Source organism: Pleurodeles waltl, chromosome 1_1, assembly GCF_031143425.1.
Source record: "Pleurodeles waltl isolate 20211129_DDA chromosome 1_1, aPleWal1.hap1.20221129, whole genome shotgun sequence".
NCBI lineage: Eukaryota > Metazoa > Chordata > Amphibia > Caudata > Salamandridae > Pleurodeles > Pleurodeles waltl.
This window is the reverse complement of record NC_090436.1, coordinates 954,413,397-954,439,998: the sequence shown is the minus strand read 5'-3', so window position 1 is coordinate 954,439,998 and position 26,602 is coordinate 954,413,397. Positions and strand designations below refer to the sequence as shown.

Here is a 26,602-nt window from a genome sequence, read left to right as displayed (position 1 = left end):
TTCGGCTTTTAATTCTAAAAGATGAAGTGATATGCTAGATTCTAGCATGTTACTTTGTCTTTTTTTTGTTCCTAATGCATACTCTTTTGTCTGCACTTTAATTGAGGACATCCATTATCCATACTGTATTCTGTTTTCTGTGCTTGCTCTGCTCCCATGAATCAAGCCAAATATACCAACTTAATTTTTAGCAGGCAAATTCAAATTCTTTCAAATTTGCAGACCTGTTTTAAATTTTCAGTTGTACATTTTTTTTAAATATCTATCTTGCTAATATTAAAATCTGCTAATATTTTTTAATTTTCTAAACAGTCTTGGACCCCATGTAGTAGGTGTTGCAAATCCCTAGGGGGTCTATGGACTACAAGTAAAGAACCACTGTGGTAGAGCATTAACTCCTTCTGTGCCTTGGACAGGGGCAGATCGGCCTATTTTAGGTCAATCTGCCCCCAAAGGGGGCAGAAACCACTAGGCACCGGGGGATCTTTTTTTTGCACCAATGTCACGCAAGGGGAGCGACCCCGTAGGCAAGAGTGGCTCCCGCGGGGGGGGTTGAGGGGGCAAATATATTTTAGGCCATTTCTGCCCCCCCCTGTTATTAGGCTGATTTGACCCCAGGGGGGGCAGAAACCTCTAGGTGCCAGGACTAATTTTTTTTTGTGTTATTTTTTTTTTTGTTTTTTTTTTTTAGGATGGGGAGCGACCCATTAGGCAAGGATCGCTCCCCTGGGGGACAAATTGTATTTAGACCATCAGCCGATTTTAGGTCAATCTGCCCCCAAGGGGGGCAGAAACCACTAGGCTCCGGGGATTATTTTTTTTTGTGGCGATGTCATGCAAGGGGAGCGATCCTGTAGGCAAGGGTCGCTCCCGGGGGGGGTGGGGAGGGTTGAGGGGGCAGGGGGGAGAAACCTCTAGGCGCCAGGGCTAATTCTTTTTTTTGTGTTTTTTTTGTGTTTGTGTTTTTAGAGATGGGGAGTGACCCATTAGGCAAGGGTCGCTCCCCTGGGGGGCAAATTGTATTTAGACCATTTCTGCCCCCCTTGGGGGCAAATCGGCTGATTTTAGGTCAGAAACAACTAGGCACCGGGGATCTTTTTTTTGCACCAATGTCACGCAGGGGGAGCGACCCCGTAGGCAAAGGTCGCTCCCCAGGTGGGTTGGGGGGGGCATATTTATTTTAGGCCATTTCTGCCCCCCTTGGGGCCGGCTGAGCTAGAGGCCAAAATCCACAGGTAGGCACTTTGTAAAAAAACACCTCTGTTTTCTGTCAAAAAATGTGATGTGTCCACGTTGTGTTTTGGGGCATTTCCTGTCGCGGGTGCTAGGCCTACCCACACAAGTGAGGCATAATATTTATCGGGAGACTTGGGGGAACGCTGGGTGGAAGGAAATTTGTGGCTCCTCTCAGATTTCAGAACTTTCTGTCACCGAAATGTGAGGAAAATGTGTTTTTTTAGCCAAATTTTGAGGTTTGCAAAGGATTCTGGGTAACAGAACCTGGTCAGAGCCCCACAAGTCACCCCATCTTGGATTCCCCTAGGTCTCTAGTTCTCAAAAATGCACAGGTTTGGTAGGTTTCCCTAGGTGCCGGCTATGCTAGAGGCCAAAATCTACAGGTAGGCACTTTGCAAAAAACACCTCTGTTTTTTGTCAAAAAATGTGATGTGTCCACGTTGTGTTTGGGCCATTACCTTTCGTGGGCGCTAGGCCTACCCACACAAGTGAGGTATAATTCTTATCGGGACACTTGGGGGAACGCTGGGTGGAAGGAAATTTGTGGCTCCTCTCAGATTCTAGAACTTTCTGTCACCGAAATGTGAGGAAAACGTGTTTCTTTAGCCAAATTTTGAGGTTTGCAAAGGATTCTGGGTAACAGAACCTGGTCAGAGCCCCACAAGTCACCCCATCGTGGATTCCCCTAGGTGTCTAGTTTTCAAAAATGCACAGGTTTGGTAGGTTTCCCTAGGTGCCGGCTGAGCTACAGGCCAAAATCTACAGGTAGGCACTTTGCAAAAAACACCTCTGTTTTCTGTCAAAAAATGGGATGTGGCCACGTTATGTTTTGGGGCATTTCCTGTCGCCGGCGCTAGGCCTACCCACACAAGTGAGGTATCATTTTTATCGGGAGACTTGGGGGAACATAGAATAGCAAAACAAGTGTTATTGCCCCTTTACTTTCTCTACATTTTTTCCTTCCAAATATAAGACAGTGTGTAAAAAAGACGTCTATTTGAGAAATGCCCTGTAATTCACATTCTAGTATGGGCACCCCGGAATACAGAGATGTGCAAAGAACCACTGCTCCTCAACACCTTATCTTTTGCCCATTTAGGATATACAAAGGTTTTCTTCATAGCTATTTTTCACTCTTTATATTTCAGCAAATGAATTGCTGTATACCCGGTATAGAATGTAAACCCACTGCAGGGTGCAGCTCATTTATTGGCTCTGGGTACCTAGGGTTCTTGATGAACCTACAAGCCCTATATATCCCGCAACCAGAAGAGTCCAGCAGACGTAACGGTATATTGCTTTCAAAAATCTGACATTGCAGGAAAAAGTTACAGAGTAAAACGTAGAGAAAAATTGCTGTTTTTTTCACCTCAATTTCAATTCTTTCTTTTCAGTTGTTATTTTCTGTAGGAAAACTTTGTAGGATCTACACAAATTACCCCTTGCTGAATTCAGAATTTTGGCTACTTTTCAGAAATGTTCAGGTGTCTGAGATCCAGCATTGGTTTCACTCCCATTTCTGTCACTGACTGGAAGGAGGCTGAAAGTACAAAAAATCATAAAAATGGAGTATGTCCCAGTAAAACGCAAAATTGTGTTGCAAAATTGGGGTTTCTGATTCAAGTCTGCCTGTTCCTGAAAGCTGGGAAGCTGGTGAATTTAGCACCGCAAACCCTTTGTTGATTCCATTTTCAGGGAAAAAAACACAAACCTTCTTCTACAGCCCCTTTTTCCCATTTTTTTTAAAAAAACGAAATTTTCACTGTTTTTGGCTAATTTCTTGGCCTCCTTCAGGGGAACCCACAAAGTCTGGGTACCTCTAGAATCCCTAGGATGTTGGAAAAAAAGGACGCAAATTTGGCGTGGGTAGCTTATGTGGACAAAAAGGTATGAGGGCCTAAGCGAGAACTATTCCAAATAGGCAAAAAAAGGCCTGGCACAGGAGGGGGAAAAGGCCTGGCAGCGAAGGGGTTAAGTGATCCAGAATACAATTGATCAAAAGAAATTTGTAAAAATAATGAAATAAATCCTGCTACATTGTGTTAGTAACTAAAATGCTCCCTTTATAAGCAACCCTGAAACGTGTCTTATTTTCTCAACAAGCTGCAAACCAGATGAAACAAGCTCTGTGTTTTCAGGAGGTGACTGCATGCAGATTACTGGAGTATAGTTCATACTCTTTCTGTACTCGAAAGGAAAGGGCTCGTATTTACTAGTGTTTGCTTTCAGGTTTGAAAGTTTTAAAGGCCGTTTACTGTCAATGCAAGTAGTCAAGTCTTTATAATAATGGAGCCTCTGATCTTGTAGTATAATCTGTATACACAAACCGATTATATCCTGTGTTTATGTGTTTAACGTTTTTTCATTGCAGTGGCAAAATGGCTGGCGGGGGTGGCTACATGGATTTGCCGCATCCACACAATGTAAGTACCGTTTATTTTTCATAATAATGCTCCTAGGCTGTTTTGTTGCATGATTTTTGCTGTGAAGGGTATATGGTTATGCATAGCCAAATATTGTAAATTGTCATGTGTTGAATCCTTCTTTATTTCCTACCATGTCCCTGCCTTTTGTAGGCAACAAAGAAGTTTCACGAAAAATATCCCTGACTAATTTACCGAAGTTTAGTATTTCATCAAGACATTTAGGGGGTCATTCTGACCCCGGCGGTCTAAGACCGCCGGGGCCAGGGTCGGCGGGAGCACCGCCGACAGGCCGGCGGTGCCCCGCAGGGCATTCTAACCGCGGCGGTTCGGCCGCGGTCGGAAGAGGCAAACCGGCGGTCTCCCGCCGGTTTACCGCTGCCCTTAGAATCCCCCTACCGCCATCCTGTTCCTGGTGGTTCGCCCGCCAGGAACAGGATGGCGGTAGGGGGTGCCGCGGGGCCCCTGTAAGAGGGCCCCGCAAAGTATTTCAGTGTCTGCTAAGCAGACACTGAAATAGGCGACGGGTGCAACTGCACCCGTCGCACCCCTGCAACTCCGCCGGCTCAATTCTGAGCCGGCGTCCTCGTTGCAGGGGCATTTCCTCTGGGCCGGCGGGCGCTCTTTTGGAGAGCGCCCGCCGGCCCAGAGGAAATGTTTAAATGGCCGCCGCGGTCTTTTGACCGCGGTGCGGTCATTCAACGGCGGTACCTTGGCGGACGGCCTCCGCCGTCCGCCAGGGTCATAATCAGGCCCTTAATTAAGTATTACACTGTATTTCTCTGTTTATTTCTCCTTCAGCAGCTATTTTTACATGATTGATAAGGTGACTAGGTAAAAAACTAAATGCTCCCAAAAACTGCAAGGCACACTGCCTCTTGTAGGTCTGAAATTCTGTAGTGGATCAAACGGACATATGCACTGAATACAGTTCTCGAAGAAGCTACTTTTTTGGTAACCAGAAAAACATTGACACGGCTTGCAGGTCCCACGAATCCCAAATTTAACGTCTCCGAATTTAACACTCAAAACCACTAAAAATGTTCCGATTCTGACTAGTATGTATGGTACAATACTGCAAAATACTCATTTGCACAGTGTTTACTTTAGGGCTTTCGCACATCTGCCACCATCCTCGTTTTTACACTTCACTTCCCATCTTTATTCCTCTGCCGTTAAATTATAAATCAGGAGTGTGAATAATGGGTTTCAATAATGAATACCTTAATGTTCACTCCTCCAGTTACTAGTGTGGAGGGATTATTATTATGTACTGAAATGTATGTTGTACACTTTTGTCTTAAGCATTATTAAAGCCAGTAGGTCTGGCTTTGGCAAACTGGTTGTGTTTAACTGGTTTAACCAGATTAACCCCCTCTGCCAAAGTTAGAATCAGGCCCATAATGTTCCAGGAGTAGAATGCCCGCAAGAAAAGAGGATTAGCCATTAAATAAGGAGCAGGCTAGAGAGCTAGACAGAAAACCACCCAGTAACGAGAAAGGGAGCACTCAAACATCACTCAGTGTGTATTGTCTTTTTATCAAGAGGTCTTCAACGGCAGACAGCTCAAGCTATCTGTAGGGGAGACCGAAAATGCATTGACAAGGAATCCAATATTTTAAAAAATAAAAATAAAGGGAGACAATTTAAAACTTCAAAACATGACTCACCAACCCTGGCACTGAAATGTACTGCTTCTTTTTTTTAAATAAATCTTTTTATTGACAGCTTCAACAGCCATCTGATAGAACCATGGTACAATGTTCATAGTAAGCAGCCTTTAACAAACTCAAAGCCGCCAACAAGCCAGAACCCCCTCCTCCCCGACCAGGTCTAGACACCCAGCTGCTGTCATTCAGCTATTCAAAAATTCACCAAGAACACCCCCCCAGAATCTAAGCACAACATGCAGTCGGTCACTACAGCGGTGTCTGTCGCCTCAACCACCTCCAGGACCCTAGCATACCATCCCTCTGTGTCTTTCCCAACTCCACATGGGGCCCTCCAAAGCATCCCCTCGGTCCCTTACCCCGTCGTCCTACACCGTTAGCACCCATCATCCAAAGTCTCCAAGGGTGTCATATTGACTGAAATTTCCGAGGACAGCCCCGGGCTTTGTACACCAACTCCTCTGCCCTGCTGCACTAATCTGGACTCATTTCCCACTCTTGCAGTGTGGGTGCAATGGTATGCCACCATTTCCGAACAACGTTTAGCCATGCTACAGCCAGGGCAACATTACAAAAGAGCAGTGTATACCTTTCTAGCTTTTGTTCCCCCCAGATACCCAGAGTAATCAGTTGAGACATGAGTTAAACCTGCACCTCTGTCACCTCTGACAGGCGTACTCTCACTTACTCCCAAAATCTCCTCACTGGCGGACACTCCCACTCTGTATGCAACAAGGTTCCCCTCTGACTGCAGCCCCTCAAACATAAGGCAGACTCTTCACCCCCCATTTTGTACAGCTGCTTTCTTGTTTAATATGCTCTGTGCAGCTATGTCATCTGTACCAGGTGAAAACTGATGCATATTTCCACTCTCTCGAGTAGTGGCAGGCATCTTCCCACACGTCAACCTCCAGCCTTCCCAGGTGCTGCTTCTACCTATCTCCTAGAGTATCCAGCAGGGACAGACTGTGGGCCAGAAATGTGGTGTAAATCTGTGAGATAGCATGTACATGCAGGTTGGACGCTAGAACTTCAGAGTAGGTTCTTCTGGTAGATCTCCAAAAAAGAACCTTGTTCTTTCCAGTATAATGTGCTGTATCTGTACTTACTGGAGATATTGCACCCCCTGACAGTTCATACTCTACCTGCAGCTCCAAGAAGGGAATCAGCCCACATATCTCCGACAGCCCCGACCATCAAAATTCCCAACAGATCCCAACGCCTGTGGTGACCGATTCATCTAAGCTCCCTTAGAGTCTCCAACTCCCACAAAGGCATCGGCAAAGTAAGCCTCTGCTCCCAGCCTGGAAGATGCACTGCCCTCCACTGTATATCCACCACTAGGGCAGCCAGTGAGGGGAGTACAATTTCAGAATGGGCAGGGCATTACCACCCTCACATATCTTACTAATCAGCGTTGCTGTGGTTATTAAGGGAGCTCTCCCATTCCATAGCAAACCTCTAGTAACCTTTTCTGCCTGCCTGAAGAACCCCTCCCCGCACTGTGTATGGTGTGTTCTGGATGACGTACAAAAATGTAGGCAGGTATATCATTTTGTAAAGCGCAGCCCCGGCCAGCAATGACAATGGCTGAGAACACATATGGCCCTTATCTCTCTTATAGGCCTCCAGGACCTTCCCTAAGTCTCCCAGAGAAACAGATACGCATTGGCTGTCCAAAGCTACCTAAATAGCAAAATCCTGGGGGCTCCCAGCAGACTGGGAGGGACCTCAGGGGAAGGAAAGCCAGTCCTACAGGGACAATGCAACCAATTTTCTGCAGTTGAAATGGAGCTTCATAAAGACCACGAAGACGTTCAAGATTTCCAATATGCACAGGAGAGAGATTGGCCTGGGTCCACCAATTACAGGATGATAGCCACGTACAAACGTATTGCATCCGCCCACCTGTCCAACTGTAGGCCTCAAATCTGAGCATCACTCCACACCCAATTTGTGAGTGGCTGAAGTGGCACCGCAAATAATAGTGGAGATAGTGGCCAGCTCTGCCTGGTGTATCACCCAATTTCAAACACCTCTGACTCCATTTACCTGCGCATGGACCACAAGATGATCATACAGTTGACCCATTCCATGAAGGAGCGGCTGAAGCCCATCTTCCCAAAGACAGTCCACAAATACAGCCACTCCAACGAGTCAAGCACTTTTTCAGCATCCAACAACAGGTGCACCGACGTCATGCGAATCCTGCCCCTGCGTGCTAAGCAACCAAGTAGGCATCCGAGATTGATGGGTCGCTCGATGGGGCATAAAGCCCGAGTGAGCTGCATCCACCAGCGATTCATCCATGTTCATCGTGCAAGCTACCAGGACCCGCACCAACACCTTCACCTCCACATTAAGCAAAGAAATAGGGCAGTAAGATGTGCCGTCCTCCTTCACCCTCTTTATAAATAGGCACTATCAGATCTTGCTGCAAATACTCTGGTAGCACCCCATCTCTCTGGCATCCTAGAACAGCTCCCCAGATGAGGCATCACTGGTATTTGGAGACATTTAAAGAACTTGGGGCAGTCCATTGGGCACTGGCGCCCTCTTCTCCTTCATATTGGCCAGGACTGCCGCAATCTTGGAGGCCACCATCTCTGCCTCCAGAGCCCCCTTGCCTCTACCCCAAGAACAGGGATCAGGAGATCATGGACAGACTCAATCAACCCCACACCACCTCCCAAAGACACTGCCTATAGGTCTCCAAGAGATATCTGCCAATTTGTTTGTGACACCCTCCAGAATCTCTACAACCTCCTCTTCTCTCCCTGGAGCCTATGGATCCACCTCAGCCCTTAAGCCAGAAGTTTCTCAGCTTTATTGCCAAATTTGTTTACCCTCTCTTGTTTACTCTGAAAGCGGGCCTGGTCCTCCCGCTGCTGCTCCCATCTGTAGTCTTCCCTCAACTTCCCAATGGTAATTGCCATGTTGGGGGTAGGGTCACAGACCAAGGGTGCCTCTCTCTGTCCCAGTTTTGCCTCACAGTCCCAGCACTCCCTGTCTCTGTCCAACTTCTTACCCTCTACTTGCAAGATCAACTCCCACAAGACTACTCCGGAGTCCACGAACCCTTTATTTTCTACAAAGTAGGTAGTGGTCGCCGCAGTCAAGAACTGCCTAGTATCCTGATCTCTGAGCTCCAATTCACCCCCAAGGACCACAGCATACAGAAAGTATTTGGCGTGGTCCGACATGCCTCTTGGCAATTACTTAAAGACTCCCCACCAGCTAAGCTGATAATGTGGAACCAGGAGGTAGCCCAGCCATGACAGTGATCTCATGGCATAAGCTACATAGGAGAATTGGTTCTGCTCAGGATGTTGTACCCTCCAGACGTCTGCCAGCCTCAAGGAACCCATGAATGTCACCAAACATGTATCTGATGTGGCCAGGAGCCCCGACTGTGTAATCTTATCCCGATCTCCCTGTGCCACCAAGTAGAGGTCCCCCCAGTGAGCGTGAGAGCTTCAGGTACTGCCACCAACCATTTCCTCACCTTCACAAAGCCTTCTGTCTGCAACCCAAGTGAGGGATACCACAACATTACAATCAGATGGAGCCCATTCCAAGTATCTGAAGTGGCTACCTGACAACCATCCAAGGTCACCCAAGCCTGAATGATGTGGAAGGGAACCGTTTTACACACCAGGATCCCATCCACCTCGAACCCAGAGAGAACCCTGCATGCACCACCATCCAGTACCACTCCTGTTGAAACCTCCACATCTGTTGCCCACTAGATGGGTCTCCTGCAATAATACAATATTTGAGTCATGTCTGGCCAGGAATTTTGTGATGATCCCCCTTTTCAAACTGCTACGTAACCTATCACATTCCATGAGAGGATCCTGAGGCCACTACCCCCCAGACCACCGGGTTATGGACCCATGTAACCCATTTGTGCCTATTTAGCACCCATTTGTTCGGACAACCTCTTCAAGCACCACTGCCTGGTCAATCCAACACCCCCCAGCTGAAACCACCCACCTCCCCACAACCTTGTACAGTGGACCTAAAACTGCCAACCCCGCCCAATGCTCAAGACATCTTTTACCCCCCCACCAAACGCATGCCCTTTCCCAGCCTGCCTGTGGAAAACAGTACCAGAGTCAACGAGGGGACAGACCATCCACTCGCAGAGTCTCAGCTGTGCTTCAGGCCACCATGTCTGCCATCATGGGAGTCACCGCCGGCAGTCTCTTCTCATCATTTCCCTCACCCAAGGAGGAAGCCTCGCCATCTAAGGAGGCCTTGTCTGAGCTCAGGGCCGGCCATTTGTTGCCAGCCAGGCCCTTGTAGATCCTGCCTGCCACTTAGTATAGGTCGAACCAGGTCCCCGTTGTCCCCCTCTTCGCTGCCACTGGGATCTCCAGGGCTCCTCAAGGTGCCCTCAGAGTGGCTAGGCAAATGGTGTCCTCTAGACTCCAACCAGTTTCACAGCTTTGCAGCTGACTCAAAGAAATTTGAACCCTCCCCATCCGTGATGCACAACTTTGCAGGGAACATTAGTGCATACTTGATGTTGAGCTTGAAAGTCCATGGGCGGTTGGGGTAAGCCAGATGTTTTTGTTCAATTTGTTTAAACTAGCATAAGGTTAATTACCTTAATGTTTCCCAAACTGTTTTCCAGGGGTTTTAAAATGTTCAGAAACATAATCAAAATGTTGCTGCTACTTTCTCTTCAGGAAAGATCGGGTAGATTTGGGTAGGAGTGATGGCCTTGCCGCAGTATTGAAGGGCATTAATTTACTACGAACAAGGACGTAATGTGACACCTGAATGTAGCATACCAGGAGGCAATCACAAAAGGACCACAGTGAATAAATAGTGCTATGTTAAAAAAGAGTAAATAAATGCACTGACAACATAGTGAGGCATGGCCTCTCTTGCATGTGTCTGTAAAACTGAAGTTTGTTCTTGAATTTTTGTCCTGAATTTTGACCCTTTGTCCTGAATTTTTGTCCTGAATTTTGACCCGGAATTTGCCTCAGTGCCAGGTGGTCACCCTACCACTGCGAAGTGGGGTGGAGGGTTCTCTGTTTCCACATCACTCCAGGGGATCCTAGTGCTGCCACTGGCACCTCAAGGCCTCCACTGGCCCAAATACGACCCCAGGTCTCACCACCGCTGTTAGAGAAATGTTTTTTTTGGTTGGCAGTCAGGTTACCCCCTGTCCAAGCAAAAGCCCTCACTCTAGTCAGGGTAAGTCACACACAATCCAAGATTATCCTGTGCCCACCCTCTGGTAGCTTGGCACGAGCAGTCAGGCTTAACTTAGAAGGCAATGTGTAAAGTATTTGTGCAATAAATCATACAATACCACCATATAGCACCACAAAAATACACCACACAGTGTTTAGAAAAATATATAATATTTATCAGGATAATTGTAGGTCAAAAAGAATAAAGTTGCAATGTGAAATTGTAGAGATATCACTGAAAAGTGATATCAAGTGTCTTAAGTCTTTAAAATATGAACAAAGTCTCTTTCAAGCACAAGTACCTGGTTTGGAGTGGAAAAATCTCCTCAGAGGACCACAAAAGAAGAGGTGCGTGGAAAAAGGGTGTGTGCGTCGATTTCTCCCCAGCACACACGGACTTGCGTCGTTATTTTCCACGCGGGGAAGTCGGGCATCGTTTTCCGGCGTGCGGACAGTCTCTTTCTGTGGATCGCGGGGATTACCAGATGTCCCGGGTCTGTGCGTGGATTTTCCTGCTTGTTTTCCGGCTGCGCGTCGGTCTGCGGGGCTGCGCGTTGAAATTACGATCTTACGGCAGGTGTTGCGTCGATTTCTCCTCTAGAGTTCGGGCGGCGTTGTCCTTGCGAAGCCGTGTGTCGGAATCCGGTCGTCCCGAGAGCGTTGCGTCGATCAGCGTCGGTGTGCGGCGTTTTTCTCGCCGCGGCACAAGCTGTGCGTCGAAATTTTCGGCGCACGGAGCGTCCAAGTGAAAAAGAGAAGTCTTTTTGGTCCTGAGACTTCAGGGAACAGGAGGCAAGCTCTATCCAAGCCCTTGGAGAGCACTTTCACAGCCAGACAAGAGTTCAGCAAGGCAGCAGGCCAACAGCAAGGGAGCAGTCCTTTGTAGAAAGCAGACAGGTGAGTCCTTTGAGCAGCCAGGCAGTTCTTCTTGGCAGGATGTAGTTTCTGGTTCAGGTTTCTTCTCCAGCAAGTGTCTCTTGAGGTAGGGCAGAGGCCCTGTTTTATACCCAAATGTGCCTTTGAAGTGGGGGAGACTTCAAATAGTGGCTAAGAAGTGCACCAGGTCCCCTTTCAGTTCAATCCTGTCTGCCAGGGTCCCAGTAGGGGGTGTGGCAGTCCTTTGTGTGAGAGCAGGCCCTCCACCCTCCCAGCCCAGGAAGACCCATTCAAAATGCAGATGTATGCAAGTGAGGCTGAGTACCCTGTGTTTGGGGTGTGTCTGAGTGAATGCACAAGGAGCTGTCAACCAAGCCCAGCCAGACGTGGATTGTAAGGCACAGAAAGATTTAAGTGCAAAGAAATGCTCACTTTCTAAAAGTGGCATTTCTAGAATAGTAATATTAAATCCGACTTCACTAGTCAGCAGGATTTTGTATTACCATTCTGGCCATACTAAATATGACCTTCCTGCTCCTTTCAGATCAGCAGCTGCCACTTCAACAGTGTATGAGGGCAGCCCCAATGTTAGCCTATGAAGGGAGCAGGCCTCACAGTAGTGTAGAAACGAATTTAGGAGTTTTACACTACCAGGACATATAACTACACAGGTACATGTCCTGCCTTTTACCTACACATCACCCTGCTCTAGGGGTTACCTAGGGCACACATTAAGGGTGACTTATATGTAGAAAAAGGGGAGTTCTAGGCTTGGCAAGTACTTTTAAATGCCAAGTCGGGGTGGCAGTGAAACTGCACACACAGGCCTTGCAATGGCAAGCCTGATACTAGGTTAAGGGGGCTACTTAAGTGAGTGGCACAACCAGTGCTGCAGGTCCACTAGTAGCATTTAATCTACAGGCCCTAGGCACATGTAGTGCACATTACTAGGGACTTATAAGTAGATTAAATAGTCCAATCAGGTATGATCCAAAGTTACCATGTTTAAAAAGGGAGAGAGCATACGCACTTTAGCACTGGTTAGCAGTGGTAAAGTGCACAGAGTCTAAAAGCCAGCAAAACAGGGTCCAAAAAGTGGAGGGAGGCAGGCAAAAAGTTAGGGGTGATCACCCTAAGGCATGTCAGGTCTAACAACCGCTCTCACCGGGTCTCCCTGTTTATTGCAAAGCCGAGCTGTACCTCGATCCGCCATCCACGGACTGCAGCCACCTACCTTGCCACTCATTTCCCAGCCTGGAAAACTAATCCCAGGACCAGTCTAAGTGCCAGAGCGAGTCTCCAGACATCCCGGGCACCACCCACAGCCTTCAGGCCCTTCATACGTCTTGGTTCTGCAGGAGAGATCCATGCAGGCCGGCCATACCAGAGCTCACAGTTTACACGGCCGGCTCTATGCTCGTCCTGCCCCCGCCCCTAGAAATGTGCTTCTCTTTTGGTGGATGTGCACATATGATTAGGGAAATTCAGCTATTCAAAGTGCAATGCAGGCAGTGGCTCAAATGGGCTGAACAGCTGGCCTGTGCTTTGTTCTATTGTAGATGGAAGCAAAATGTGAATGGCACTTTAAAAGACAAATGGAAGAGGCTGGTCCACAGCCGTTCTCTGTATGAGAACGTAGTAATGTTGTATTTATGATTTTTTGTAGTACATGAAGCTTGCAAGGCAAATAAACATGCATCCTCCCAGACCTGAAAATGAAATGTTACAGTGACCTATTTAGTAAAATGCCCCGTTTTCTTGGTATTTTTCAGCTTAATTAATCATACCGATGAAGAAACAGAAAACTGTTGGTAAATAACCTCATCATAGAAAAACTTAAACTTAGATTTGCCAGACAAATCAGTTGAATTTAAAATATCAAAAACAGGTTACCCAGTGAAGGGAGCTTCAGTTGCCACTTCACCCCAATACAAATAGTCCCTAAAACTAAGTCTATATGCATTTGATTATATTACAAGCCACCTTCTAGACTGGCTGAGAAAGAGATCTATTAGAACCAGCTGTCTTTCAGCATTGCTAATATCAATTGCACTTCTGTAATCATTTAACCTCACACCGCTTTGCTTCCTCTGAAAAATCGGGATGAACCATAAAAGTAAATGTACATTATGCTCGTCACAATAGAACAACACCTTTGTTCAGAAGTGAAAGAATGGTTATTTATTTTGAAATTCTTAACGACATTGTTTACTTCAGTTTTCATTTTAACAGACAGAGATGGTGTTGTTCCTTCATTTCACCTTGCAATAAGTGATGCAATTTTGCCTGGATGACATCCACAGGAATGGCTATTTGTGGAGTGGTCCATACTATGACCCAATACTGCTACAAAGCCAGTAACTAAACAGATTTCATGATCTTTGCATATTAAGTATATCATATACATATTTATTTTTGACAGTATTTCCTCGCCGAGTAGGTAGGTTTAAAAGGTTTGAATCACATACACCCGTAACAGGATATAAAAGTCAGAATACCGTTCAGTCTTAGTGGAGTACAATTGAGAGATGACTTCGGGTAATAATATGATCAGAGCAGATTTAAGCTGCAGGGAGAAAAAAGAGGGAAACCCAAAAGATTAGAGGCTGAAGTTTGCACTTTGCGGTGGAGGGGATAACTGTAGCCAGCAGCAAGGGGAGAGGAGACCACAGGTGGATAATAACAGAATAGGCACCTACTGTAAGAACGATCGCATTCGGAAAAGTGTTTACAAAAATCAGCAGTATCAAACTGCGCCTGTAAAGTAGACGCAGTATCTGAATAAACAAATGTTACTCCCCACAAATTATGGGATACTTGACAGAACTGCTGGAAAGTAAACGAGATGACAAAGATGTAGCTTCCCATAGTAAAGAAATAAAAAATGACTTGTACGTGGGTTCAACAATTTAATCTGAACAAGCAAAATAAATCAGTTTAAACTTTTATCAAACCTTATGACACAAATTCATTGTCGCCGAAAACATACCTAACTGGGACAAACCTAATGTACAAACATAAACATTTAGTATTGTCTCCAGTTACTAAAGAAAATGTACTCATGTTAATCAGAAAATTGAAAAAAATCACTTCGCCTATACATTTCACCACTTGCTTTTATATAATGTTCTCCCTGCAGTAATCCGGCGGTGATGCTTAATTTAACATTTTTTTAAATGAGAGCAGTTAGTCCCACAAGGTCCAAGATAACTGAATGGATCTTGCTAAGCAGTGTAAAGACCAAATCAAAAACAGATCATAAAGACCAATTACTTTATTGAATTTAGAGACTGTGTATTCACAACTATTATCTACTCTGATTGAACCAATCGAACCAGACACTCCCCACCTCAATGATCAGGTTCACTCAAGGTTTAAATGAGTCACACAATCCAGTGACAACACCACAATGTATTAGACACAAGAGAAAAGACAAGAAAGCTGTCACTGCCAATCCCTTAAACACAAAGAAAGCATTTTGCTGGCTAATCTACAGATTCTCAAACAAGACACATTGGATTTGCTTCCTCTTGCCCTCTGGTTTACAATGGAATTATTCACTCAGAAGATATGTTTATTCTATCGTATTACCCAATTATTTTATTCCAAGTGTCTGTATATCGAGGACCTAGATATGAAGTAGCAGCAGAAGAGTCCTTCAAATAGAAAAGGATGGTGATCTCATAGTATGCTAGATACGACACACAAAGAAACATGTACATAGCAGAAGGAGAATGTTCATGTAAGCACAAAGTAATGTCAACATAGCACCAGTCCAGCATCAGCAGTGTGAGATGTTGGCAATGTACACAAAGATAAATGTCACAAAGTAACAATTAAAAAAAAATATTTAAATGAGAGGGTGAAGAAATGAGGGCAGCGGGGGGAGTCTTGAGAGTCAAGGAGGTGATGGAGAAGAGAAAGGTCAGCCTCTGCCGATGGGGAACAATGTTGATAAAAATAGGAGCACAACAGAAAGACTTTCTTCTTGTTTCCTCCTCTGAGTGTTGGAATCTTCAAAGCTAGGTGTTTTGTTTTTCTACTGGTGAGAGTGGGGTTCAGGGTGTTACATTTTTGGAAAGGATTTGCATGGGAATGACTTTGTAAATGATGCAGATTACAAAGTAGGAGCAGTAAGGAGAACCTTGAGTGTGTGGGTGATGTTACTATATTTGCATTGTCGTGTGATTGATCCTCAGTGGAAGGTGGTGTTTAGTTTAACATGAGTGCGCAGTCCGAGTACATCATTACCCCATCCATGTTCACAAGGAAAAGTGCAAGTTGTAAATTGTTTGATCATGGGGAAGATGCTAATCTGCTGTTAGGTGTTTCATCATGCTTTTGGAAAGACTACTGGATCCAGAAGGATCCTGGAAGGCCAGGAAATTGTTTTCACTGAAGCAGTGACGCTACATGAATTGGGCCAGCATAAAATCTTTTCTTGAAGACTGACACTGTTAATGAGTTCAAACTCAATTCTGTATGGTTCCGGTACATTGCTGCCATCCCGGTTTGTGTGGTGTCCAAGAAGTGTATTAACCCTTGAATATTGTTTGTTGGTGATAATTAATAGAACAGGTGTGTGTCAGCATCATGTTGGTGTAGTGCAACATTCTGTTCTACAAGTAAGGCTCTTATATAAATGGAATAGCTTCTGAGCAAGGAATGAGCCTTGAGTACTTTGTGCCTGGCTGAGTTAAGAGGAGATTCGGAGTAGTCTGTATGTATATAATGATATCTCTTTGTCTGAATGGCATTAGAAAAAGCCATATGATGGACAGAGGTGTTGAGAAGAACTTGATGCTTGATAGTATTGAAGGGTGCTGAGAAATCAAAAAGTACCATAAGACTGTAATTGCTTCTCTGAGATTTGAAAGATGTTTTGGATAAATCAATCAATCAGTCAATCAATCACAATATTTATAGAGCGCACTACGTACCCGTTAGGGTTACAAGGCGCTGGGGGGGGAGGGAGGCAGCTGCTACTGGTCGAAGAGCCAGGTCTTGAGGAGTCTCCTGAAGGTGAGAAGGTCCTGGGTCTGTCGCAGGGGGGTCGGGAGGGTGTTCCAGGTCTTGGCGGCGAGGTAGGAGAAGGCTCTGCTGCCGGAGGTCTTGCGTTGGAAGCGGAGAACGATGGCGAGGTTGGCGGAGCGGAGTTGGCGGGAGGGGGCGTAGAAGTTGAGTCTGTTATTCATGTAGGCTGGTCCGGCGTTGTAGAGTGCCTTGTGAGCGTGGGTGAGGAGCCTGAAGGTGATCCTCTTGTCCACGGGGAGCCAGTGGAGGTCTTTCAGGTGGTGGGAGATGTGGCATCGGCGGGGTACGTCGAGGACCAGTCGGGCGGAGGTGTTTTGGATGCGTTGGAGTCGTCGGATGTCTTTCGCTGGGATGCCTGTGTATAGAGCGTTGCCATAGTCTAGTCTACTGCTGACGAGGGCCTGGGTCACCGTTTTTCTGGTTCCCGTCGGGATCCATTTGTAGATTCTACGGAGCACGCGGAGGGTGTTGTAGCAGGAGGAGGAAACTGCGTTACCTGCTTGGACATGGTGAGGGCGGAGTCGAGGACGAAACCCAGGTTGCGTGCGTGGTTGGCTGGTGTTGGAGGGGGTGCCAGCGTGGTGGGCCACCAGGAGTCGTCCCAGGCCGAGGGGGTGCGTCCGAGGATGAGGACCTCCGTCTTGTCAGAGTTCAACTTCAGGCGGTTATTTCTCATCCATTCGGCGATGGACTTCAATCCCTCGTGGAGGTTGGCTTTGGCGGTGTGTGGGTCTTTGGTGAGGGAGAGATGAGCTGGGTGTCGTCGGCGTAGGAGAGAATGTTGAGGTTGTGCTGACGGGCCAGTTGTGCGAGGGGGGCCATGTAGACGTTGAACAGCGTCGGTCTTAGAGAGGAGCCTTGGGGTACGCCGCAGATGATGTTGGTGGCTTCGGAGCGGAAGGGTGGAAGTCGGACTCTCCGGGTTCTGCCGGAGAGAAAGGAGGAGATCCAGTGGAGGGCTTTTTCTTGTATTCCGGCTTCATGGAGGCGTGTTAGTAGGGTGCGGTGGCAAACTGTGTCGAAGGCTGCGGAAAGGTCCAGGAGGATGAGGGGTGAAGTTTCGCCGTTGTCCATTTGCTGTCTGATGTCATCTGTGGCGGCGAGGAGAGCAGTCTCGGTGCTGTGGTTGCGTCTGAAACCGGACTGGGAGGGGTCCAGGATGGAGTTGTCCTCGAGGTGGTGGGTGAGCTGAGCGTTGACGATCTTCTCAATGACCTTCGCCGGGAAGGGGAGGAGGGAGATTGGGCGGAAGTTTTTGAGGTCATTGGGGTCTGCCTTGGGTTTCTTGAGGAGGGCGTGGATTTTGGCGTGCTTCCAGCTGTCCGGGAAAGTGGCGGTTTCGAAGGGTAAGTTGATGACCATTCGAAGTTGGGGGGCGATGGTAGAGTCGGCTTTGTTGTAGACGTGGTGGGGGCATGGGTCTGAAGGGGATCCTGAGTGGATGGAGTTCATGATCTTGCAAGTTTCAGCATCATCTACGTGGGTCCAGGCGGTGTAGCGGTTGGCGCAGGTGGAGTTGTCGGGGGTGGGGTCTGACGGAAGCGTGGTGTTGAGGCTGCCGTGGATGTCGGTGATCTTCTGATAGAAGAAGGTGGACAGGGCGTCGCAGAGTTCTTGGGATGGTGGGATGTCGTTGACGTTGGTGCTGGGGTTGGAGAGCTCTTTCACGATGCAGAAGAGTTCTTTGCTGTTGTGTGCGTTGTTGTTCAGGCGTTCTGTGAAGTTGGAACGTTTGGTAGAGGAGAGTCGGTCTGAGTGCTGCATTGGTAGCCCTTTAGACAATGTGACTGCCCGTTGTTTAGTGTAGTGTTACCACAACTCATTTGATGGTATGGTCATGTAACTGAATATGGATGATAGGCTAGTGGTTGGAGAGGCCACTACTGTCAAGGTTGGCTTTTATGAGTAGAGGGAGCATGTAAATAGTTTTCATTAGGAAGGAGAATATACTGGTACAAAGAGAGATGACGATAATGGGAAGAAGGACTGATGGAGTGATGGACTTGTGAATGGGAATGGCAATATAGACCTTGTTCGACGTGGTCTGAAGAGATTAGAAAATGGTCAGAGTTAAGTGGGTGAAAAAAGTTCTGGGAGGGATTTTACATAGATGCATGCATTAGTTGCTCAGGTAAGTGTTGATAGAGGAGCATTATATTAAACATGGTGTATGTTGCGGTTAAAGAAGTGATAAACATGAGATGATTTTCTTTTTATCCGAGATTGGAATCAGATTGTAAGTGAATTATTGAGGTGATTGTTTTCAGTAAGTATAGGCATTTGTTCTCAGATAAGACTTTGGTAAACAAAAGTCATGTTTGGCTTACCTAATAGATTATTTGCAGTTAACCAGTTGTGCATAATTGGAGGTCTTTAGAAGAATTGGAGTATCAACTCATTTCTTGAGTTTCTTTATTATATTTGTGAAGTTAAGGCTTTGGGTTGCAACAAGGGTCATTTGTTTGAGATTTAATGTTCTTTATGAGGTGATGTAGGGCCAACTTGGGGGGGGGGGGCTAAGAGTAGAGTTGAAGGGGATGGTGTAATGATGATAAAATAGGCTTCACAAGGTGGAAGCATGATGGATGTTATTAATGGGAACATGTAGCCCAATTTGTCTGGAACTTTGCCTTGGACTGTTTCACTGGCCATAGTTCTCTATCTGTTTGTCAGTTGTTTTGCAGTTGCTATGAGGAGATCTGTTCCATCTTCTGCTTTTTTTTCTCTGCGTCCCTGGTGGTTGCAGTATCACTGTAGCTTTCTTATGTTGTTTGACTTGGTATTGTCTCTTTTGCTAAGTAAATATTAGACAGGCTCTGTGTTTCTGTAAGATTGCTGCTAATAAGTTTAGATTTAGGTTCAATAATTATTCTCCTTTTTCCTAAGTTGCCTCTATGATCCCTTCCTTAACTCGGAACCAGAGCACTCCTGTAATGATATCTAGATCTTTGATGGGACCTCTTGAGTGGTGGGGTTCTCTGTCTGCCATGTCAAGATCTATTGTTTCTGAACCATCACTTATGAGGCAAGGTTCAAACAGTCTTGGGACATACTTCTCAAGATCCTTGCCCTCCATTCCTGATGGTGCTCCCCTGATCGTTATGTTGTTTCTCTGTAATCGGTTCGCTAAATATTCTAGTTTAACCTTGAGGACGTTTTGGTCCAGTATTTTCTGTAGTACTTATTTCACAAATTCATATTGTTCTGATTTTTTGTCATTTGACTTTTATAAATTGATGACCCTTTCTCCTATCAATCTTGTCTAATAGAGTGCATCTTAAATTAGTTGAGTTCTTTATGCAGGCTTTTGAAAAGTTCTTCCATAATAGATGTGCTATCTGTGCTTCAGCTCCTTCAGGGTGCAATGTTGGAGATTTATCTCTTTTGAAATTGGGAATACAAAGTCCCCTATTCCTTTCTTCTGTTCTAGTTGTGGTTTTGCTAGGGATTCTTTGATGGCGCCTTCTTTCCTTCCCTTCATTTTGACATGATTGTATTTCACTTGTATTGGACTGCCTTTATGGCACAGTGTTTGTATTAAGCGTCTTTGAATTTGTTTGTATAAGCTGTGTTTTCCCTTTGTTTTGGGAGCCAATCTAAGGGTTGTATTTCCAGCAGTTGCTACGCTTAATTGTATGCTGTAAATACTCTGCCCACAGATTAGAGTGTGATATTCTCTACTTGGTAGTAGTACTGCAATGGTTCAAATATGCATTAGCTGTAGGAAAAGCCTGGTTTCTCTGTGTTCTTGCACCCTTCTGGGGTGCAGGCATGTTCCTCACAACGATTTGTGAACTCCTCCTACCTTGCCTCATGAGATTTCATCCTTCCCATTCGCCAACAGATTATTTCCTTTATTTGTGATCAAAGCTAGGATCAGTTCACACAGTGCTATATTTAATTCTTTCCCTTTTCCTGTTGCTTATTCTGGCAATCTTAAATGCAGTGACATCTTAACCACATCTCATAATGAAAACATGTTTAAGGAGCTCATAGTGATTGCTGAGGCTTTGAATTAAACCAAGGTAAAGGGTTTTAGAAGTCATGTGGAAGAATATTTTTCAGTGGTCTTTCATTTGATGTCTAGCAGCTGGGACAACCGCCAACTGATAGCAATCTGGAGTCTTTCCAGCACCACCCCAATACAAACATTTGGACCTGCATTTTTGGCATCGTGTTTCGCTGTTGGACCACTCCCAGGAGATACATTTTTATTGTTCTGGCCAGCAGAACGCCTGTTATATGTGACAAAGTACCAACAATTCTGGTCCACAAATCTGTGAATCGCTCACGGTCCCAGGTTGTTAGACCTGTCAGCCTTGTGATGGTTTTCCCCAAAACCTTTGCCTTTTTATCTCCAGTTTTACTGGATTTTTGCTTTTGTTGGCCTTAGGACTCTGTGCACTTTATCACTGCTAACCAGTGCTTATGCTTGCTCCCCTAAACATGGTTTGATTGGCACATACCTAATTGGCAAATGGGGGTGTTGGCCAAGCCATCCCATATTGTGGACGCAAGTCCTTCAAGCTCTGTCCTGCCAGTCCACGAATCACCCATTATCCTGTCATGGATCCTGTTGGACCGGCACGCTGGGAAGCAGAACTTCGACCTCTGATTCCTGGGGTGTCTGACTGCTTTTTACTGGATCCCTGCTGGCTACCTGTGAGCAGAATGGCCAGCTCGATCAGAGGCTGGTGCCGCCTGTGGGTCAGGCTGCAAACGGGCTGTGGTGCCCTCATACGGGGTCTCTCTACGGCAGGAGCGCCGGCGCTTGCATTGCGTGACCTACTCAGAAGACACAGGGTCAGGCCTTACTAGCAGCGTCCTGTGGTCGGGGGGCCCTACGTGCCACTAGACAGACTGTGCCTGACACCTTTGGCACACTTGAGATATGTCGGGCCGGCAATGGTGGTGTGTCCTGACGCCCCCTAAGCCTGATCTCCCTTGTCTCCTGGTGAGCTGTTGCCAAGATTGTGGCTTCTCTTTTGCCACATGAAGAGGGCTGCCAGAACCCCCACTGGGATGTCAGCTGCCGGGAGCAGACCTGGACCCCTTCTTTCTGGCCTTGGCCCTGAGAGCACAGAGGGCCTCTCCTCCCCAGGTCTCCCGGCTGACTTTGCACTGCCTGGCCTCCGATCTCATTATAAAGACCAGGGAAGACACGCCTATGCCCCGACCCTGTCAGCCTCGAATAAATCATGTGGGGCACCCAGGAGTTTGCTGTGGCTTGACTGGTACTGCCCCCTGCCCTGGTGACTGCCCGTGCGGCGGGATTTGCATCCAGGGACCATGGGAGAGATACAGAGAGCCCGCTGACACTGTGTGGATCAGAGTTCTCCCTCCCCTGCCCCTCCTCTTTGCCACCACCTTCAAGGCATGCGGTGGGGATCATTTTAGGGTTATCACCAGAAGACAGGCCTGGCACTCCGCAGTGCAGGAGGAGAGTGACCGTCATCCGCAGTCTACGTTATGTGAGTGCCCATTCCACTACAGAGAGGTGCTGAGATGCCTTGCCCCATCTGGAGAGGAACATGAGGCCCCTCCAGCTCCCCCAGTGTGGGCCCTCTAACTCCACCCCGGGAAGCACACCTTTGGTCTTTATTGGTGACAGCTTGAGAGCAGAGGGCCCCGCTGCTGACCGAATACTCAAGACATACCAGGTAGACTATTATAATGTGAGCCGCCATCCTGTGGCCTAATCTACCCTACCACCCTTCGTCTTTTTCCTGTGACCGCATTTTGCCCCCTGGCCAAGGAAGGGACCAATGTAACTTCCTCTAAGCCTTCAATTGACAGAACTAGACCTGGTCCTCCCCTACCCCGAACGAGCGCACCAGACAGAAGTAAAACCTCTTCCCACTATGCTGCTGGACTTCATACCCCTGAGACAAACCTCCCTGGTGACCCACAGTATGGGCAGACTTCAGTCCATCCCCAAGTCCTTGACGTCCATGGCGCATGCATCAGAGCCCTCACCCGATGCCATACCTGACACCCCATTGACAGGCACCACCCCATCAGTGTCACAGCCAGATAAATTGAACCTAGTACTCGCAGCCATAGAGCACTCCAGAGTTTCAATGGAGACACGTTTGAGCGCCATGGCTACAGACATAAGCTTTCTCAGAGATGACCATTGCAAATTTCCTGACAAAGTAGTTGAAGGAAAACGGCAGATGACCGCCTTCCAACCCATAGTCAAAGACAAGCAGCGCATCATACAGGAACTACAGGATGGGATCTGTTTCCTAGAAAGTAGGGCTGACGACATAGAGGGACACTCCTGCAGGAGTAATGTCCGCGTAAACAACTTGCTGGAAGGAGTAGAAGGTGGACATCCCCTCCAATACCTTGAAAACTGGTTCAAAACCTTCACCCCGGCCTCTGAACTCACATCATTCTTCACACTTGAGAGAGCACATCACGTGGCAACTCGCCGTCCTTTTCCTAGAGCCCCTCCCGACCCAAGCTGGCAAAACTTCTTCACTTTAAGGACTGGGAAGCCATCCTCCCGGCTGTCTGTCTGCCAGTCTGGCCCCCTTAGAGTAGAAGACAAGACTGTTATGCTCTTCCCTGACTACACTAAAACAGTTCAGCAACAAAGATCCTCTTTCTTAGAGGTTTAACATTAATTACTGCACCATGGAATCCGGGGAGCCCTCATATGGGTCCACCCAGGAGTCCCCTACCAGGTTTAAAATACCAACGTAGACACTGAAGGCCGTTAAGTGCTCCTGGAGGGCCGTCTTGATGGCCTAGATGGCTGTGCCCTGTTGCTCTGCAGCATATATGCCCCCAATGCTAATCAAGTGGACTTCTGGGACATCCTCTCCTTGGTTCTCGCTCACAAAACTGCATTTCCCTGGATACTGGGAGGAGAGTACAACTGTCCATTAGATCTTCCCTTTGACAGATCTACCCCACCCCTCCCACCCTCCCTTTTACATGCACAGACTGTGCGCTTTACTAAATGGGCAAGACACTGATTCCTGGCAGACGTTTAGCATGTACATAACCCAACTGCCAAGTTTTACTCCTTATACCACATCGACTACACGTGCGCATTGATTGTTTCTTATGCACGGCCACACTGATTCCCCTCCTCCAGCACACCGATTACCTAGGCCGTGTGGTATCTGACCACAACGTCCACTACATAGACATAAAACGGGCATCCATTAGAACGCATGTACCCACATGGTGCTTACAACTGGAATACCTTGATGACCCAGCCTTTTGCAAGGAGCAGGGTACTTGTATAAGATGTTATTTCGCACTTGCAATGGAGCTGCTGAGACTATGTCTTTGACACAAGGGCAGAGACAGGGGATACCGCTGGAGGATAGGAACCACAGTGTCATTGTACGCGGATGATCTTCTCATCTACGTGCGAGACATAACCCTAGATCTCACTTCGATCTGCAAAACCCTGGATGAATTTGCTACCCCCACTGGATTCCGGGTGAATTGAGATAAATCCACAATCTATACAATACACTTTAATCAACCACCCCTCCCGGTACACCTAAGAGCCACTCCTCCCCTATGGCAGAAGACAGCTACCTGTTACTTGGGCATCCGCTGTATCATACCCCAACAGACATTTTTTAAGGTAACCTACGGCTTGCCGTAGCAGGCATCAAAACCACAAATGCACTTTTGAAGCTCACTCCACCTGGCCCCATTTGGCAAGATAGCACTTGTTAAAATTATCATTTTGCCCCACCTGTTCTACTATTTTACTAACCTCCCCATATGACCTCTCCACTCCTTCTTCTTGACTCACTGCTGAGTGACTTAATTTGGAGCGCTGGGAGACGCAGCGTGGTCCTTCATAAACTCAAACTCCAGCTCCAGCCAGATCAAGGGGGACTGAGATCCCCATCCTTTGACGCTTATTATTTAGCAGCGCAGCTGCAATGTTTGGCTCAATTGATAGATAGCAGGTCTGTTGCAGAGACCTGCAACACGAACGGCATAATGTCCTCCTCCATGATCCACTGCCTACTACTCCCAAGAACTCCAGCTCCCCCATCACCGCCAGGTAACTGTGGGGTGTACCTGCATTTCTAGAATCCACCGCTATGCGCCGGATACACTAAAATGCTCGCCGGCGCTCCCATTTGCTGGCTCCCTAGGTTTTGTGGCTATTACACCCACTGTGAACTCACCCCTTGGGCTGTCCATCTGATCACTAAAGCTGGTGACCATTTCCAAAACAGTCAACTCCTCTCCTTTACCCATCTAACATCAGATTATGGCATCCCTTCAGACAATTCCTCACCATACGGCTACTCATACACACATTCCTCACTCTTTGGAATGTGACTACAATGGAGCCCATGCCTCACCCTGTTTTACAGACAATCCTAACGATGAGACCAGGACGTCACCTTATTACTTGGCTTTATTAAGACATTCGCAACCTAACAGCACCATCCTTAGACCTGCTTCGTCTTACTTAGGAGAAGAAACGTGGGCATCCATTACAAAATAAAGAGTGGACCATTGCCATAGAATTCCCAGGACAGGTGTCAAGCAACTCCTGCTTCAAAAAGCCTTCAATGCCACATGCTACATCGAGTGTACATCACTCCAGCCCAGATCAATCGCATTTTCCCTTTTGCAGGAGTGCAATATTCACGCTGCTGACTCCCAAACGCAGATTTTTAACACATGCTACGGTGCTGCCCAGACCTCCACTCTTATTGCTAGGTGGTTCATGAAATACTACGACACGTCATAGACCTCACCGACATACACACATGGCAGGCATGGTCCCTGTGAATCTTCAAACATCACCAACAATACAAGTTACGCACTTGGTTCGCCTCACTTGCGCTCCTCCTCGCTAAACGTACACTCACTATGCATTGGCGCTCCCCGTTACCCTCCTCACTACCTGTCTGACATGGAGTGGTTGGGAAGTGGGGAGCAGCAGAGGAAGACTCCCATTGCTACGAGGAAATATGAGGCCTCCATAAACGGCCAATCTCTCCGCAGTGGGCCACACGTCTATCACAGTTCCTACAGCACACTAAAGGCATATCCTCCCCTGACCTAGAACATACATAAGCCCACAAGACCATGTACAACACATTCAGTTTACCCACCACCCCTTTCTCTTTTCCTTGTTCCCCACTCATGGCATGCTTGACCCACCTGTGCAACCATTAAAATTCTACCACATAGTCTGCGTCGTACCTAACTGCAACCCCATGCCCAAGATCTACCGATAGTTTCCTCCTTTGTCTGCCATCCCCGTTTATCTAACAAGATATGTAACGGCCTATTTACGCTACCTCTGTTTCACCCAGAGCAGAAAGGATGTACGAATTATTGTATTATATATTTCATACACCAAAGCTCTGCATATACTCGACTCTCAGCTGTACTGTATACTGTACATAAATAACAGTACATGCGTCATTTGCCAAAATATTGTTGTAAGTATCTTGATCTTGTTATGTAAACCCAATAAAAAAAGAAAAAAAACTAATAGGCATATTTCCTTTACCTATAAGTCCCTTGTCGAGTGGTGTACCATTTACCCAGGGCAATAAATTAAATGCTTCCAGTGGTCCTGCAGCACTTATTGTGCCACCCACATAAGTAGCACCTTATAACATGTCCCAGGCCTGCCATTACAGCCTCAATGCAGTGTCACACTGCCATGACAACTTCACATTTAAGCCCCCTTGCCAAGCCTTAATCTCTTCTTTTATTACATGTAAGTCACCCCTAAGGTAGGCCCTAGGTAGCCCTTAGAACAGGGTCTTGTGTAATTTAAAGGTTGGACATGTCCTTTTAAGTTTTGTATGTCCTGGTAGTAAAAAACATCCACATTCATTTTTCACTACAGTGAAGCCTAAACCTCCCATGGTATAACATGGGGGATTCCTTATTACATTTAATAAACTGTAATTTCTAATAGAGAATAGGTAGATAAATCATGCTTGGTGCCTATGAAATTGTAACGATTAATGGTAAAGTCTGATATTTCATTACAGTTTTGGAAATGACACTTTTAGAAAGTTGGCATTTCCCTGCCCTTTTTGTGCCTGTAGCCTGGCCTGGGCCACATGACTGAGTGTAACTCACAGTTAGACTTTGTGGATTCCTCCCAGACAGTCACACAATAGAGGAATTAGGT

At 46.8% G+C, this 26,602-nt stretch overlaps 1 protein-coding gene across 2 annotated transcripts in view; it reads left to right on the top strand.

The window, feature by feature from the left end:
- The window catches only part of NFKB1 (nuclear factor kappa B subunit 1), a 360,666-nt gene that overhangs the window by 81,568 nt on the left and 252,496 nt on the right, over positions 1-26,602 (top strand). For both annotated transcript variants that reach the window (XM_069230208.1, XM_069230209.1), the window contains exon 2: positions 3,608-3,659. In XM_069230208.1, coding sequence (XP_069086309.1) covers positions 3,615-3,659 — 45 coding nt within the window. In that variant the 5' untranslated portion in view covers positions 3,608-3,614. The remainder of the gene's footprint in view (positions 1-3,607; positions 3,660-26,602) is intronic.